Genomic DNA, 19,248 nt, shown 5'->3' with positions numbered 1-19,248 from the left:
TCATCAAGACTGCATGTTATTAGTAGAGAGACAGAAACACAGATCAACAAAACAGAGCAAAAAACCCAGAAATGGACTCACACAAATATACCCAACTAATCTTTGACAAAGATACAAAAGTAATTCAGTAGAAAAAATATAGCCTTTTCAATAAATTGTACGGGAGCAAACATCCATATGCAAAAAGGAAAGCTATGCCTCCTATCTTACACAAAAATTAATTTATAATGGATCAAGGACTAAAATATAAGCATAAAAGTCAAAAAACAAACACAGATCTTTAGTATCTAGGGCTAGGCTGAGTTGTTAAGACTGACACCAATAGCACAATCCATAAAAGGAAAAAATGATAAAGGGGACTTCATAAAAATAAAAATGTGTGCTCTGCAAAAGAGCCTGTAGAGAGGATATACAGATAAGCTACAAGTGAGAGAAAATATACACAAATCACATATCCAACAAAAGACTCGCATCGTGAGTATATAAAGGACTAACAGCTCAACAGTAAAAAAGCAAATAATCCAATTAGAGTGTGGAAAAAGTACACAGAGGTATCATTGAAGAAGATACGCAGATGGAAAAAAAGCAGATGAAAAGATGTTCAACATCACTAGCCATTGGGAAAATGTAAATTAAAACCACTGTGTTATATCACTACACACCTATCAGAATAGCTAAAATAAAAATAAGGACAATACCAAATGCTGCCAAGGATGGAGAGAAACTGATCACTCATACATTGCTAGTAGGGATGTAGAAGGACAGTCACTCTGGATAACAGTATGGCAGTGCCTTAGACTAACCATGTAACTACCAAACAGCTGAACAAATGTGTTCTTGAGCATTCATCTCAGAGAAATGAAGACTTACGTTCATAAGAAACCTGTGAATATTTAAAGCAGCTTTTTTCCTAATAGAACCTGTGAACAACCTAGATATCCTTCAAAGGGTAAATGATTAAACAACTGTGGTACACTTATACCATGGAATACTACTCAGCAAGTAAAAAGAAACAAATTATTGATACATACCACAACCTGGAGGAATCTCTAGATAATTATGCTGAGGGGGAAAAAGGCAATCCCAAGGATTATGTACCATGTGATTTCATATATACAACACTCTTGATTACAAAATTATCGAACTGGAGAACAGATTAGCAGTTGCCACGCATTAAGGGGTGGAGGCAGGAGGGAACTGAGTGTGACTATAAAAGGGCAACGTGAAAGATTCTTGTGGTGTCAGAAATGTGCATCTAGACTGTTTATCAACATCAATATCCTGACTGTGATATTGCATTACAGTTTTGAAAGATATCATCATTGGGGGAACTGTGTAAAGGGTATAAGGAATCCCTGTTTTATTTTTTACAACTGCATATAAACTTACAATTACCTCATAAAAAGTTTTAAAAATGTTTTAAGAAAACAGAATGACTCATTTGAGAGAGACACAAATGGTAGGAATAATCAGATAAAGAATCAGAGGCTGAAAAGAGGAGGCCGATCCCATGGCGAGCAGCTGTACATGTTTTTGCTATCCTCCTGGGAGAGAGAAAGGAAGAAGGGGAGGACTTGGGGCAATGCGGCTCTGTCTATGACAGCCAAACGGAGGCCATACTACGGTGTTCTGTCCTCTGGCCTGAACCTGTCATATTATGTTACATATTGCAGAAGGGGATTCACACTGAGTAGATCCACCCCCCAACCCCAAGCCACGTTCAAAGTTTTTTCCCCAGCAAAATACCCAAGTTATTCTGTCTGTGGGCCAAAAGGAATCCAATCTGTAACAAAGTTTTTTAAAAAGTAGCCTGGCCTTCTCTCCAAATACCTGACAATTTCTTACCTGTCCCCAAGCATACAAGTTATTGTGTGTCTGAGATGGGTTCACTTTGGATAAAAGGAAACGAGCCTTAAAAAAAAAAAAGACAAAGATTAAAAGTGGCATTAATATTAGTATCCTAGGAAAAAAAGGTTTTACATTTCTCTTGTTAAATGAGAAAGTCTTTACTGCACAGGAACCCATTTCTTTAGCTTATTTTAAGCCCAATAGCTTTCCATTTGCTAGGGTTCCAGAAACATGAAATATGTATTTTGTTTTGGCAATCCTCTACTTTTACATTAATATATTTTGACCACTCATTTAAAAAGAAGTTATATTTGGAAGTTTATCTGTATGCAAATTTATGTCACCAAATAAAAAAATATTAACCATGCTGTTTGGATTTATAGCCATAAAAATATATCATGAAAACAACTGAATACCAGAGCTAATTCAGCACTCACTTGACTGCCTCCATGCTCTGTGTTAATGTAACGTGGCATTGGGAAGCGCGCTTGCAGAATTTCTTGAGCATCATCCAGTGGTGCCTGCAGAAGGTGCTTGAAGTTTTCATACTCAGGCATGTCCTGGTACCCAGCTTTACGCCACTGGGCTATCGTCTACACCAAAACAAACAAACCTAAACTATTGTGGAAACACTGAAACAACAGCCTTCTTTGACACGTCTGACATTCTAACACTACCCCCGCCCCCCCAGAACTTGTTTTCAGTGAAGAAGTCTTATGTCAATAACGACAAGTTTCAGAAGGGAACTGATTAGAAGTATGAGTAAGCAAAGAGGTGCACCCAGGACACCCCCACCTACACAGTTTTCCCAGAAGTGTCAGAGTCATCAGTCACACTTCTTTCTTTCTAACTGTAAATACCAACTAAATAAAACACCAGGGATTAGTTGTCCCAAGGAGCCATGGCTCCCTTCCTTTCCACTTTCACTGCCATCACTTGGTCCAGCCTCTCATTTCCTTTCACCTGGCAGGGAAAGGGATTTGTGCGCTGACTCCATAGAATCCATTCTCCCTTCTCTTTCCTATTGGCACACATTGTATACCCTCTTCCAGTGCATTGCAAGAGTCACACACACCTGGTGGGACTGACCCCATCTCTAGCCCCTGCTCCTCTGGGCTCTGAGTGGGGATATTCTCAGTGGGGGGAGTATTTTACAGTACATAAAAGCTATAAAAATCAAAGTATGGGACTTAGTTAGGCAATGAGTAGAAGGCAATATACTAAATGTGGAAAGTAGACTGTCTCCCTCACTAGGCTAAATACTTTGTGTCTCATTCCTTCTTTTATTCCCATCAACAACTCGTCTAGGAGATATCTTGAACACAGGAAATAAAAAAATATTCGTCGACTAATATATATTTATAAATAAGCTGAAGTGCTTTCACATGTAGACTTAATCTGATACCAGAAAGGAAATTCTCTTTAGATGCTTTTTTCTGCAGCCTGCTCTCTCTTCTCAGAGCTTCCAGTACCATTTTCTAGGTCTTAAATTTTTTGACTGACTGGTGGCATGGAGGAAATGACCATAAGCTCACTTGGGTCCAAGAGTTCTTAAGAACATCAAGAACCAGTGGATATAGGGCTTTTGGAGGGTGAGAATTATATCACTGTCTTTATCATTAGAACCAATCACTTGCACACAGAAAGTGCTCAATAAACGTGTGAATGAACAGGATCAGGGGCTGTGGTCAGAGATGTCTATAAGGGATGAGCTGAAGGCAAAGAAGGCTACGTTGTGATTACTGCTCCTAAAGGAACCAGTGGGAACAGCAGCTGGTCACCAATGGCCCTTGGTCTAGGACCATTACTGATGGCATACTATCTGTGGGCAAGTGGCTAGCAGAGTGGGTGTTAATATGCTGAAAACAGGTTAAAGTTCTAAAATACCTATTAATATTAGGAAATGAATTCTTTCTATTATAGGAATTCTGAACCACAATTTATATCTTTTCAGGACATCGGAAATTACTTCTAATGTACAGACACTAGAAAGTAAAGTCAGCCACCAAAACAATTTACTGCAGGTAAAGAATGTACGCTAGAAGAAAAAGAATGTATCACTGAATATAATACTCAACTAGAGGATTTTCTTCAGAGGAGCCGTTCCCTTTCTTAGGTCATGAACCTCTTTGAGAAAGAAATGGACTCTTATACCCTGAAAGTCATCCACAGCCACAGACCCAGCATAAGGTTCACTGTGCCACATTATTTAAAAAGAAACCAAAAAAAACTTTAGTCCCAAACTAGCATATATGAGTGTTTATTAATAACTCTAATATAACTCTGAATGGGTAGTAGTGTGTATAAAAAGTTTACTGAGGAAAAGTAACTGATCTTGCCTGACAACTCGAAAGCAATAAATTATAGTGATTTAAAAGGACCAGCCAAGGGGAGCCAATGGCTCAGTTGGTTAGAGCACGAGCTCTGAACAACAGGGTTGCTGATTTGATTGCCACATGGGCCAGTGAGCTGTGCCCTCCACAACTAGATTGAAGACAATGAGCTGTCGCTGAGCTTCCAGAGGGGCAGATGGATGGCTCAGTTGGTTAGAGTGAGAGCTAGTTCAATTCCCACTGGGGATGGTGGGCTGCGCCCCCTGCAACTAAGATTGAAAATGGAGACTGGACTTGGAGATGACCTGCGCCCTTCACAACTAGAATGAAGGACAATGACCTGGAGAAACACACTGTTCACCCCCTATTCCCCAATGGAAAAAAAAAGGGGACCACCCAAGATTTACTTAAAGCAAATACTCTTAAAATTACTAATATACAAATACCCCAGTAGGGACCTGAAAAAAGATTTTATTCACTAGAATAAAAGCCACTGTACTCACTATAATAAACTGTGGGTTTTCTAAGCCCAGATTCTAGTTTCAACTGCACAAAAATATAAATTAAGAGGAAAGTGAAAACAATGTAAGAAAAGAAATTAATAATATCATCTTACCTCACCAAGATAAATGACAATTTGGAAGAAAGTATCCATCAGCAAAATTCTGTCAGCTAGAATGCTGCTGCTGTCCAACAATACTGGCTGAAGAAAAAAGGAGAGATAGTGTTGGTCTTCCCTCTGTTTCCCACATGGCCAGAACAGCTACAACCTCCTTTACAAATGGTACCAGGCATGGTGGCTCTTCCCCACTTCATGTCACATTCCCACTTTCTGCCTCCTGACTCAGCAGTTCTAAGCTTCAACTTTGTAGAAGAAAGAGGATCCAAATAATCACATCTTTTGGGAAGGGAGATTAATGACATCTTTTGCTCTAGGAATCAAAAGTTACTCCAAACATTCTCAGTTTCACATTAGAAATGTATTTTATCTATTAGAGAGACAAATTCTCTCAAATCTACTACAGCTGTGGATGACAGATAACAGGGATGCCTAATATGAAAAAGTACATCTTTTAATACAAGTTTTGAAAGTTTACTACAAAATATATTTTTATGATTTTTATTTCAATAATAAAAGTAACTTATACTCATTACAGAAAAATTGAACCCAAGTACAACAAATATTGATAGTTTGGCTTATTTCCATACCATTTTTAATTCCTGCAGGCTATTTAGAACACATAATTTAGGAAAGTTTCTATTTTGATTTTTTTTCATGTAACATTTTTAACATAAGGATTTACCTATTTTATTATGTTACATGAACCTTGTGAATATCTCCTAGATTACTTATTTTCCTACTATTGAGCAATTGGATTATTTTCTAATTTTCTATTTTAATAGTTCATTTACTATTTCTTTGAACAAAGCTTTTTCTATATATGAGTATTTTCTTCAGATCCAAGACATGGAATTACCGGGCCAAAGTAATTGAACACACTGAAAAAAGTACCTACATATTTTTAAAAGTTTTTTACATGTAATCCTGTCTTCTGCAGATAATAATAGCTTTACATACACGTGACTTTTTCCTATGTATATGTTTAAGACTCAGGAATGATGTTAAATTACTATAAAGATTCAAAGTTTTCTTTCTTTACAGTTTTGCTAGAGTAAATTTGCTAGAAAAAAAAACAATATACAGAGGATGCCAAAAAAATGCATACACAGTTTAAGGAAAACTGTATTAAAATTGTAATACTTGATATATACCAATAACAAAAGATGAATACAAGTCACGTTTGACTTCTGCAATTATAAGAGGTGCTCAAAGTGGTTACCGTCAGCGTCCAGACACTTCTGCTTACAGTGAACTACTGCTTGAGCAACGCTGACCAAAGTATCCACTTGTATACATTTTTCTTGGCACTCCTGGTATATTAGGTGATTCCAATTCTGAGAAAAGCATTCATTAAAGCCTTACCTCTGGTGGTCCATGGAATGAATAGGAGTATAGAATAGGCTGGATCATGATGAGAGACTGGGTCAGATCCTGTCGGGCAAAATGGTGTCTGTAATATGACGACTCATCAGGACTATTGTTAAATACTTGAAGAAATGGAGATCTTCTAAGATGGAACATGAACTGCATTCACAAAGAAAAAAAGACAAAAACATACAGCTGCAAACTTCTTAGATACCCAGAGAATAGACTTGCCTTATATCTCTGAAACAGGAGCACCCAGACTTTAAGAAAATGGCCTCTGGGTTCATAAACTAGAAAGTAAATGGTGTAACATTTATGCATATCAATAAAAGAATTCAATTCTTTAAAAAAAAAAAAATGTAAATGGTGCTACCAGGGGCTGGGGTAAGTGGGAAAGGGAAAGTTACTGTTTAATAGGTATAGCATTTTAGTTCTGTAAGATGAAAAAGTTCTGAAGATCTGTGGCACAGCAATGTGAGTATACCTAACATTATTGAACAGTCCACTTAAAACTAGTTAAGATGGTAAAATTTGTATTTTTTATAATTAGAAAATGTTTTAATTATTTTAAAAGGGTTGGTGGAGCCTCTGGGTATGTCAAAGCTTCCACATGAAATGGGAAAGGCAAAGAAGCATTTATTTCTAGAGTCACTGGGCCAGGTTGTCTGCTCTCAAAGGGGTCATAGTCCAATGGGAAAAAGGGACACTTGGGGCAGCATGTTATGAGCCCCAGCACAGGAAAGTACTGCTACAGTCGGGTGGGGGTGCAAGTGAGCAGGAGACTTCCCAAAGCCACTGGAGTCTGCAATATGTTCACAAGGAGGCCAGAGGGCCAGGTAGAGGGGACTCCAGGCACAATAGCAGCAGATGAGAAGTTAGAGAGCTCATACACAGGCTAATCTGCTGGAGTGAGGGGTGGAAACGAGAGAGGGACAAGAAGATGCTGCTGGAGAGGTATGTTCTTTACATGGAGAATTAGGTGGAGGGCAGACTTTCAGCTCACTCCAAAGAGTCACCAGAACATGGAAATGGGCTGCCTTGAGAAGTATAAAGCTTCCTGAGATTCTACATATTGAAGCATAGGTTCCTAAATAATCATGACTGACATTTAATACATCCTATGTGCAAGGCAAAAAGCACTAGACAAGAATCATTTAATCCTTCCAAAAGACCCACAAGGTAGGTTCTCTTACCATCCCTAGTTTACACATCAGGAAACAGGAGTAGTCCATTTGCCCAAGGCCACCTTGCTACTGAGTGGCAGAGCCAGACTCTATCCAGGCTATTGGCTCCAGAGACTGGGTTCTTGACCTCTATCTTAGATGTCTCGACAAAAGGAACTTTAGAAACCATCTCCTTCAGTGGTTTTCAAACTGCACTCAAGTCTCAGTGAAACCTCAGGGCCGTGGGGGTGGATATGGTGCCTGGGCACAACCAGAGCAGAACCCATGTCTGTCTGCTTTACATGCCGGCTTTTAAGAGGGTCCTAAGAAAGGATTCCATAGCTGAAAAAGATGGCAAACCACTTCTCCAGACCAACTCCTTCCTACTAAAGAGAAAATCAATATCCACAGGGGTCTAGGACCTCACCCAAGATCATCAGCAGCAGAGCCAGTGCTAGAACTTGGCCCTGACTCTGGCTCATTCCACAACGCTGCACAGCCTAAACTGCCCTGTCACAGGCCCAAGGAGGGGAGCACATCAGGGACCACAGAGCCAGGGGTCAAGTGAGGTGACCTCTAAGGTCCCTTTTAACCCTAAGAGTCCAAGTTATACAAGTTCATGATTAAACCCCATGTCCACTTTCCAAAGCAAGTATTTGAAAGGATAATACTCATTTGGATATCTAAGTCCTTGCAAGGTTTATTTAAAAATGAAACTTTGCTTCTATTTATTCCTCATAAAGGTGTTCCTGAGGGAAGAAGAAATAAAGTTGAGTTTGCTTCTAGTTCTGTTAAAGCTGCACCTGTGAAGCGCTCAACCTGAAAGTCCTGGGCCCCAGCCAAGGAGCCGACTCACATATACTTAGCACTAAACATCTGATTGGCTTTAGCTCATATGATCCTCACAGCCACCCACTGAGCTGAGCTCAAATTTCCTCATTTACATGCAAGGATGGAGGTTCGGGAAAGGTCAATACCCAGATCCCTGAGAGCGGCTGCTGCGTGCTCTCTCCACTTACCCCTCCTTTCCCTTGTCAATGGCTCCCCAATGCATAGTTCCTGCGTAAAGCAGTTATTTACAGGAGCTGCTTATTACTGTTGATTCCCAGTTAAAATGCAACATAACCATGAACATATCATTAAATATCTGTCATATTAACGTGGTCTTTTATTATATTCATCTTCATGTGCACTTCATTTGTTTATTTGTTTGTTTGCTGCTGAGGTAGCTTATTGTCTATCCAGAACTTCTACAAATTAAAGATTTTGTTGTGGCCCTACAGCAACAATTCTGTTTTGCCTTTTCATGAAAGTTTATACATTTATTTTTCTCCTCTCTGCATGTCATCTTTGTCTTCTGTAGGACTCAGGCACTGTCTTGCACAGACACAGGATTTGTCTTGAAGCGAACAACCTTCATCACTAAACATACCAAGTCTTCACTTTGCCCCGAAGCAGTGTTATATTTCTATCACAATTTATTCTTCTATACTTATTTTAGAAACATGTATTGCTTACCTGAGGATATAGAGAGAAGGAATCTGATAACCTAAAAGAAGTCGGGTCTTCTTTGTTGTACTGTCCAAACTTCTGACACTGTTCAAAGAAAATAGCAAAAAGCGGGAGAAAAAAAAACCCGAAGTTAGTGTCATCTGGAAAAATCCTTGGATTAGGAGAGCCACATTCTAATCTTAACTCTGCCACTGACTGAGTCCCAGACCTGCATTTCTCAGGCATGGACAGACAGACATATCATCTGGAGTGTTGTTAAAATGCAAATTCTGATTTGGCAGACCTAGAGAGTGCTCGGAGACTGCATTTCTAACCAGCTCCCAGGCCATGCTGGTCGAGGACTACTCTGACTAGTGAGGGGCTAGATGAGTTCTCAGATGCCTCTTCCATAAGAAAACCCTCTAAGACCATAAAATACTACCAATTATAGATAAGCCTTGTATTCTCACTCTACAACTCAATTTCCTTCCTCCTTTCAAAGGCCAATGACACTACCCACCACTTAAGCAAAGCCCTTCTCTGACAATCATTTTCTTCCTACTAAATCTGATGTCCCTGCATAGTGCTCATCTTCCTGACCTCCCTAACACCACGAGCCAAGTGACTACCCAAACTTCTCAAAAACTCTGTCCTTCAGCAGTTAAAATAGCACTTTGCTATTTTCCATCATCTCCCCAGCCAATCCTTCTCTGCTTTCTTCAACAGTACCTCACTTTCCTACTGCTCCTAACTGAACTCCTCAGACGTTAGTTCTTTGCTCCCTGCTCCCATCCTCACTGCTTCAGCTACAAATGAACACCAGAGCCAAACCAGTATCATTCAAATCCTTCCATTATGTCCAATGCTGACCTCCACCTACCTACAGGATAGCTTTCCTTGGACATAGTTTTGCAAGTTCACATTCAATTTATCAAAAATAAACTATTACATTAAAAAAAAAGATGAATCATCCTTCACCTTAAAGCTACTCTGTTTTTCTATTTTTTATTTCACCGTCATTCTTGCAGTTACCCACACTTGGAACTTGAGTCAACATTGACTTACTGGTTTTTGATATCACATATACATGTAAGGATGGAGGTTTCACCAAGTTATATCAATTTTTCCTTTAGCATTCATCCTGATTCCAAACACTCTCCCCCACTAATTCTACTGCCACCACCCTGGTCTCAGCTCTCTTGAGCTGGCAAGCCCCTCCACCGGTCTCCCCAATGGTAGACTTTTCATGCTATGATTTACCTTATATGAAAATGGTAAATGTAAACATGAACATCACACTGCTATCACACCCTGCTTAGGAATCACACTTAAGTCCTCTCTAACATTAAGGCAGTGACTTAACCTTAAAATTAAGACATTCCATAATCAAGCTGCACTTTCCCTGCCTCTTTCCCCAATGCACAACCTGGCCTCTGTGACAGGGGTCTCGCCAATGACCCCCACATAAGCTGAAGTGCACAGCTCTCTCCAGACTCGGGCCCTCCACTTTGCAAGCCTTGCCTTCTCTGTTCCCACTGTCCTACTCTTTTTTAGAAGACTTGATTCAAGGCTCACTTTCCACATGAAGTCTTTGCCAACACTTGGACCCTTTGCTCAATTTTCAAATTGTGTTTGAAATGCTGATATTCCCTAAAAGTGGTTCCATGAAATAGTAAGGGCAAAGTTTAGGGCTAAACAAAGTTAAACGGGTTTCTTTACTGGGCTTTCAGTACCTCTAATCACAAAAACCAGCTGTGAATTTCCCAGAAGGTAAAATTATGATGTATGGCAATTATCAATTTATTGCCTCATGGCTCCAAATTCACCCTTTTTGTTTGCTGTGACGTGAACGTGGGTTCTTTAAAATGTTTTTCCTTCGTTATCTGGCACGATGTTGAACTGTCAGTAAAGGGTGCTGGAAGCAAGTGTTTGCTTTTGGGGTTCCAGTATGCTCCACCCAGCAGCTGCCCTTGCGGCTTCTACCAATCCCTCATTATCCTAATCCCCCGCTGTGATAGTAATTCTTTATATAAACCTCCCTGTTTAAATTACTGTGTGGTTTCTCTCCTGATTAGACCCAGAATGACACAGTAAGTATCTCTCGTACACTCACTGGACCATGGCCCCCTATTTCCAAAAATAAAAAATCTCCAAGATGTGAGGGAGAAATGCAGGACACAGCATTCACAGTGACTCATCTAAGTCAAATATTAACTTACGCACATTTGCATCATTCTCTAAATGTCCTCTGTGCTTTGTTTCTTCCCAACTGTAATATATGCCCTTGGGGAAAAATGCCTGTTTAATACTTGTTTCTTATCACTCTCAGAATGTCCAGTGTTTGGCATAAGGAAACCATTTGATAAATTCTTGTTGACTGACTGTATAAAATAATAGGTTTAAGCGACAATTTTCTTTGCTCAAAAGTAGAGCAGAGACCATGATGGAACCTAGTTCCCAACTTACCAGTCGGATGAGTTGTCGGTCCAGCCACCGTAGGACATCAGGCCCCTCCTCCGACTCAGCTCGGAACACTCCTAGCCGTGCCATCAAGACTGCTGCGGCCTCCTGGTCAAATGCTGCTTCTATGTGCTTGAGCTGACTCTGAGCATCTGCCCAACTGACAATTCCAGAGTTAGTACCATGTTTACATTCAGGAGACCAGAAAGTCAGCTCTCCATTAAGATAAAGAAACATAAGTCTTGTTCCTTCATCTAAAACACAGATTCGAACTGCAATGTCACTAAGGAATCACAGGGGTTATACATACATTTTCATTTTCCCTCATGTGATCTCTGAAGGCTATAAGCACAAAAGGAAAATTATTGAGAATGTCCCAATATTCCACAAGACATCATATAAGTAGATATCCACAAGTTAAGCCTCCAGCCAGTGTTCCTTTCTCTAGGTCAATCTTTCAAAAATCTAAATGTTTTCAAATTCACAAAATGACTTCCCCAACATCATGGTAGAAGAATTAGCACATACACAAAAGTTTTCCACATGAATAAAGACACTGAATAAAGCTAAAAGACAACATACAGACTAGGAACAGATATGAGCAACAAATAATAATCATATCCAAAATACGTAAGAGTCTCTGCATATCAATGAAAAAGAAACAAGTTTCACAATGGGCAAAGACTATCACAGAAGAAATACATATGGCCAATAAGCACGGAAAGTGCTCAACCCATGATAAACGGGAAAAAACATAAAAGTGACATATTGCTCTATATTTACATGTTAAAGACTTGATAGTATCTATTATTAGTGAGGAGACAGGGCACTCTCCTTACACTACTGGGGAGAATACAAATTAGCTTCTTAGAAGACTAGTTTTGCAGTATCCAAAATTCCACTTCTATGAAGTGACTTGAAAGAAATACTCATGTACACAAAGACCTAAGTATATGAATGCAGCACTATTAGAAGGAAGGTAAGACTCGAAATGGCCTTTAATAATGGAGTGGTACATCCCATCCAAACCATGTAACACTATGCAGTAATTAAAATGAATGACACAGAATTTTATTATGTATTGACATAGAAAGTGTCGTACATACATTATCGACAAAAACTTTTTAACTACATAGAAATGGGATTATGAAATTGATTTAACTGTCCATACTGTAACAGTATTTTACCTCCGGGGAGGGCAGTCCAAGAATCCTATTCTTTATATACTTATGTGCTGCTTGAATCTTTTATAGGAGGATGTATTTATGGGTTACTTATCTATAAACAAAATAATGAAAGATAATTTTGAATGAACTTATTCCTACTGAAGGATGATTCCTCTAGGCAAGTGCCCATAAACCTAACTGGGGTAAGTCAACAATGCCTCTTCCTCCTCTTTCTCCTCTGATCAAATGAGCCAATGAGGATCAGCAAGAACTATTCCATGGGATTACGAAGATAAACTAACCTAACAGATGTTAAATTATCTCTTCAAAGGGAAAAATACTGGTCAGTGGCTCAACAGAAAGGGAACCAGGGCTGCTTACTTTCGGGCAATGGTGGTCACACGGATACGTCTCTGGGTGCTGGAGTGTTGATAGTGGGTGACAAACTGGATGGCACCTCTGCCTCCTTGGGGGATCGGGGCATTGTGCTGCAGGGCAAGAGACCATAGATTTCATTACTACTACAGGCACGACTCAAGCACAGTCATAGGGCCCACTGTGCTCCTCCTAAAACAACTGAATGGTACACTTAAAATCTGGGCATTTCACTGTATATAACTTTCACTCAAAAAAAAAAAAAAAAAAGAATCACATTCAAATAAATACTGAACTCAAGTTAATGATATGCCATGCTAAAGTGTTTGTGGATGAAACACACTGATAACTGAAATTTGCTTTGAAATGTATCAAAAATAAGATGGATTAATGAATGGATATGTGACAAAGTAAATACAGTAAAATGTTAACTACAGATTGATCCTAAGTGGTGGGCATACGGGTATTTATTGTATACGTCTTTTAATTTTTCTGTATTTTTGAATTTTTAAAAATAAAATACTGCAAAAAGATGTACTAAAAAATTCACCAACACTACAATGGCTGGTAAACGCTATTACTCTTCTAAGGACCTCATCGGTTCAACAATAAAAGTGAGAAATGAAATTCACTATCTTACTCAGACAAAACCCTGGAATTAAAGAGACCATGCCAGACCAATATCAGGTCAAACACAAGCCCAAAGCAGCATCAGTTTGCAGAGAAAGAAACCAGAGGCTACCAGTCTGTAATAAATCAGAAAACACAACACTGAGACATGAATATTTGTAAAGAAATTCAACTCACCTGATTGACTACTTCAAAATAGATGCCAACTGTAGATGTGGGATCCAGGCCACAGATTTTCCACTGACTCGTGCCACCGACACCAAGCTCCTAGGGGTGAGAAGAGGAATTAAACAAACAAACAAACAAACAAACAAACAAGCTACTCCTGTGGTTAACTGCTGATGAAAAGTACTAAGAGAAGGGTAGGCCACTTAGAATTCTCATTCCAAATGTAAATTTAAACTTAACTGAAATAAGTACAATTATGGACCAAAATAAGGTTTAATATTTACATTTACAGTACTTTAAAATTAATTTTTTATACTGGCACTCATCAATTTTCATTAAATCACCAAGATATATTTCTCTCTCTCTCTCTCTCTCTCTCTCTCTCTCTCTATATATATATATATATATATATATATGTATATATACACATACACACACATACACACACACACACACGGTGCATAACACTGAAATCAACTGAAAGAACCAAGTCAGGGTTGGGGAAGAAGTAAATAGAAAAGAAAAAATTATCTGCTTAACTTGAAGCTACATATAAATTATTGGTAAGAGAATTGAGATTTTCGTGGTATGAGGCTGCTTTTTATTGACTAGCTGAATGGCTCCCAGTGATAAATATGATGTTCACTAAAATGTGAAGAGTACCCCTGTTTTAAGCATGCCATCTAGAAAAGGCAGCAGGTGTCAAAAATACCTAGAATCACCAACCAAGATCACTGGACTCTGAAACATAACATTCTATCATTCTAGAGATAGCAAGTTACTCATTTTAACACATCTCATCAAAATGAGGAATACCATGCTAAAAAGTAATGGGGATCATGCACTAAGGGAGTCATGATGTTTCTTTTACATTACTCTGAAACTACCCCAAACTGTACGCCGTAAGCTAAGTACAGCTAATGCGAGTCTGATCTATGAAGCCACGCCTGGAGCCTATGTAACTGGCCACAGAACCAGCAAGCTCAAGGAGGTGATGGTCACAGAGGGAAGATTCTTTTTTTTTTTTTTTAAAGATTTTATTGGGGAAATGGAACAGTGTGTACTTCCAGGACTTTTTTCCCAAGTTAAGTTGTGTCCTCTCAATCTTAGTTGTGGAGGGTGCCGTTCAGCTTCAAGTTGTTGTCCTTTCAGTCTTAGTTGTGGAGGGCGCAGCTCAGCTCCAGGTCCAGTTGCCATTTTCTAGTTGCCGTTTTCTAGTTGCAGGGGGCGCAGCCCACCATCCCTTGGAGGGAGTCGAACCAGAAACCTTGTTTGAGAAGACGCGCTCCAACCAACTGAGCCATCCGGGAGCTCAGGGACAGCTCAGCTCAAGGTGCCGTGTTCAATTTTTGTTGCCCACCATCCCTTGGGGGACTCGAGGAGTTGAACCAGCAACCTTGTGGTTGAGAGTCCACTGGCCCATGTGGGAATCGAACTGGCAACCTTCGGCGTTTGAAGCATGGAGCTCCAACTGCCTGAGCCACCAGGCTGGTGGGAAGATTCTTAAGGGAAATTATATAGTTGCTCTAAGGTGGCGAGTGGGAGGGACACACTCCATTTCTTCAGTATTTCCTAAGCAAGATCATGAAACGGATGGATTCATGGGTATTCACCTTCTCTTTTGGTGGCCTTTTCTAAAAGAAGCAGGTATCACCTGGAAGAAGAGCTAAACCCACGAAAAATGGCAAGGAAGTAAAAAGAAACTTGCATGCCTGTGGGGAGCCATGGTTTCTTGCAGCCCTGAACCTTGCAGACTGGCTCGGTTTCTGCCCCCATAACATTGCCTCTGCCTTATCTGAAAAGCGCCTAACGGCTGCTGAGGAATGTGGTGAAAACGGCCAGTTCCCAGACACAGAAAACTAAGGGCTTTCTAGACAATTAGTAGATTCTGTCTCCTTGAAATATTTACTTTTGTGAGTTTCAGTGACCTTGTATCTTCTATGTCAAAGTAAGGTTGAAGCTGGAAAGATTTACTTTCACTGAGATAATGCATATCTTCTTCGTTTAACTGCACGTACTCAAATTGTATATATTGGTTAGAGATAATAAACTCAGGGCTTCAGCATGACTGAAGACCGGCCGCATTAGCATTTGTGTGTGTCTTTTATTTCATTCCCACTCCCCCATTCAGGTACTGATCGACTCGTGGCGGCTGGCCCGTCACACTTGGCGCCCGAACAGGGACCTGAATACGGGGGTAACAGTGAGGAACACCACGTGGCAAGGGCCCAGCTCGTAGAGAGCTTATCAGTGGATGCGTGGTGAGTAAGGCACAATACCCCTCGGTCGAATGAATGTGTGAGTGAGTGATAGTTCCACGACTTCTTGTCACGGAGCTTGATTGGGCCCTAATCTGCGGTTCCGGTTCTGTCATATGGCATAACGGCGACTGGGCTTTACAACCCACCTGGCCGGGGAATTATACCGGCGCGCCTCTAGCTAAGACGGATTTGGCTCCGCGAGGGGCACGGCCAGACGGGCATCAGAGTGTTTTCCTTGTTGATTGAAGGGCCGAGTTAGGGTGAAGGATGGGTCACGCTAGCAGCAAGGACCTGTATGTTAGAGGACTTAAGAAATTGCTTGCCGCCCGTGGCAGTCGGGTGAGCAGAGAACAGTTAGATAAGTTTTTAGAATTTGTAAAAGAAGTTTGTCCATGGTTTCCAGAAAAAGGCACTGTCAGTCTGGAAACTTGGGAGAAAGTGGGAGAGCAGTTACAAGATTATTATGCTGCCCACGGACCTCAGCAGATCCCTGTAGAAACATTCGGGTTGTGGACCTTGATTAGAGATTGTTTAGATCTCAGGCGTAAGAGCTGTAAGCTAGAGAAAGTAAAACAAGCTGGCAATGAAGACATTCTTTCATCTGCCGCTTCTCTGGCAGAGAGAGAAAAGGGGGAGGAAGCCAAACCCACAAAAGAATTTTTTAAAGATACAGAGCCTATTTATTATGAACCTCCGGTCGAGGACTGGGAAGATTTAGACTCTCAGGATCAGGAAGACTCAGAGGATGAAGCAGCCAAATATAATAGGAACAAATACCCTCCTTTGGTGGCTATGGCTCAAGAAGGCAGACAACCTGCAGGCACTACACTTTCTTTTGCAGATCAGCTAAAAAAGATTCAGGGACAGCTGATTGAGCTTAAAGTTGCTGTGGATAAAGGAAATTGTCCTCGGAGTCCCCAGATTCCTTTTAAAAATCAATGGAATCCTCGGGGTAAAGATCCCCCTTGGAAGCAGAGGTGCAAAGATTACAAGCTGCACTCACTTCCCTCTCTGTTCAAATGCAATTAGTCCAGGCTCAACAGACTGGGCCTTTATTAAAATCTCAATCAAAATAGAAGCCTAGGTTACAATTAAGCTCTCCTCCAAGTGTAGTTACAGGGCTGGATCCACAGCCTGAGGCCCCTGTTGTAGCCCCTGTGACAATGAGACAACTACCAGGCGTAAAAGATCAAAGGTCCCCCCTACAAAAGAGTTTACAAGCTGCTAGTACAGGACCAACTTTAAAAGGGACACATTGCTTCCTCCAATTCTCCCTGGAATTATCCCATTTTTGATATTATGAAAAAAAAAAAAAAAAATCTGGTAGATAGAGATTATTACAAGATTTAAAAAAAGTTAATAAAACCATGAAATTAATGGGAGCCTTACAGACAGGCTTGCCCTGTCCTACAGCTATACCAAAAAACACACATATAAAATTGTTTTGGACTTAAAAGATTGTTTTTATACTATACCTTTAAATCCTGATGACTGCCCTAGATTTGCTTTCAGTGTTCCTTCTGTTAATTTACAAAAACCTTTTAAGAGATATCATTGGCTAGTGCTACCACAGGGTATGGCTAGTAGCCCTACATTATGTCAAAAATTTGTATCAGCTGCTATAGAACCTACCCGAAGGACATTTTCAGATATTTACATCATCCACTACATGGATGACATACTTCTTGCCCACTCTTGTGAACCAAAGTTGCTTGCTGCTTTTGCTCATTTACAAAAAAAAAACTCCACAATTATGGGCTAGTTATAGCCCCAAAAAAAATTCAACAAGTGCCTCCTTACTCTTATCTGGGATATTGTTTAATGCCTCAGGCCATTGTGCCTCAAAAAATACAAATCCGGCGAGATTGTTTAAAAACATTAAATGATTTCCAAAAGCTACTGGGAGACATTAATTGGATTAGACCTCAGTTGCGGTTGACAACCGGTAAATTACAACCTTTGTTTAAAATATTACGTGGGGAAGCTGATCCTACTTCTCCCCGCGAGATAACACGGGGAAGAGGCTTTGCTTGTATTTCTCCAGGTCCGGAAGAAAAACCTTTGTGAATTCCTGGTCGGTGTTAAACCATACCATGAACAACAGCCCACAGAAAAAAAGACATCTATAGATACCAATCCACGCCCCTAGGGTGTGAAAAAGCTCTCACTTTCTGCAGCTGCAGAAGGACTTTCCACTTCAGACCCTGTTAAATAGATAAAGACTTTGGGTAGAGGTTTTGCTGGGGATATTGCCATTCTGTTTATTGTTCTGTTTATTTTACATAGTCCTCAGATGTGGACAAATAGCCCTCCGACAGGCTGTAAATGAAACAACTACACGTTCTGTGTTTCTCATGCTTCAAAAACTAAAAAGAGCCAGTAAGACTGTGCCTTTTTAGGAACTTTGTTTATCTCTATATTTTACACCTTATGTCTCTCTATCTGGTCCCCAAAAGATGGTTTGCAGCCAAAGACGGGTAAGATATCTCACGGGAGATACAACCTAAGCCAGGCAAAACTGAGTGGGGACCCCCAATGAGCTGCCTTAAAAGATCCAAAAAGGAGCCTTTCCTCTCCTTCCCCCTGCCTGGGAAAAGCCACTGCTGTCTCTGGCTTTCCTCAAAGGAGATCGGTAGCCAATGACGGGTAATGATCAGTAAGCGTTTTTACAACCTAAGACAGGAGTCGATCGCTTTGATGATTGATATCCAATGACGGGTAAGTAAAAATGTCTGTACTGACCACCTAAGCCAGACACGATCTCAAAAATAAAAAATAAAAAAGGGGGATATGTAGGGAGCTGGAGCATTAAGGGTTAAGAAAATGTAACTTCAAGCAGAGTTTGGGAGGATCGCTAAGGGAAACTCCGATAAGCATAAAGAACAAACAGACACCTGCTGTTCTAGGGATGAGAAATTACCAAAGAGATAAAGACAGTCAGGGCCAAACTTTGAGAAAACATAACTAATCTGTACTTGCTGCCTCAGCTGCTCTATGTAATCTTGTTTTTGTGTGTATAAAAGAAAGCTGGCTTCATGATGAAATTCAAATATGAGAGAAGCTGAACCCTTAAAATTTGATGCAGCTCAGGCTGCCTCTGAGTTTGTTGATGTTCTTAGGAGTGTTTTGCCCTCTATGCCTTATATTACCCATTCTGTTATAATATTTCTTACATTGGGCATCTGTGTCTGCTTGGTTCTGTGCCTACTCCCTATCCTCATCAGATGTTTCATCAGCAGGATGTTAGACTTACGAGCTGACATCCATCAGCTTGAGCTCAAGGCGAAGCCTTAAGTCTTTCTCCCCCATGCATTTAGAGGGGCGGGTTAGTCAACGACGGGCAAATACTTGGGAGCCGCTTCAACA

The 19,248-nt window shown here is 40.3% G+C and overlaps 1 protein-coding gene across 1 annotated transcript in view; it reads right to left on the bottom strand.

Annotated features, from left to right (window-relative positions):
* The window catches only part of SEC23B (SEC23 homolog B, COPII component), a 45,478-nt gene that overhangs the window by 7,322 nt on the left and 18,908 nt on the right, over positions 1 to 19,248 (bottom strand). Inside the window, exons 12-19 of the mRNA XM_074317625.2 lie at positions 13,631 to 13,720; positions 12,830 to 12,936; positions 11,289 to 11,442; positions 8,850 to 8,927; positions 6,166 to 6,327; positions 4,798 to 4,884; positions 2,286 to 2,441; positions 1,846 to 1,911 (exon numbers count right to left, since the gene is read on the bottom strand). Coding sequence (XP_074173726.2) covers positions 1,846 to 1,911; positions 2,286 to 2,441; positions 4,798 to 4,884; positions 6,166 to 6,327; positions 8,850 to 8,927; positions 11,289 to 11,442; positions 12,830 to 12,936; positions 13,631 to 13,720 — 900 coding nt within the window. The remainder of the gene's footprint in view (positions 1 to 1,845; positions 1,912 to 2,285; positions 2,442 to 4,797; positions 4,885 to 6,165; positions 6,328 to 8,849; positions 8,928 to 11,288; positions 11,443 to 12,829; positions 12,937 to 13,630; positions 13,721 to 19,248) is intronic.

Source organism: Rhinolophus sinicus, chromosome 13, assembly GCF_057876585.1.
Source record: "Rhinolophus sinicus isolate RSI-liver-muscle chromosome 13, RSI-T2T, whole genome shotgun sequence".
In the NCBI taxonomy this organism is placed as follows: Eukaryota; Metazoa; Chordata; class Mammalia; order Chiroptera; family Rhinolophidae; genus Rhinolophus; species Rhinolophus sinicus.
This window is presented reverse-complemented; position numbering and strand designations above follow the sequence as displayed.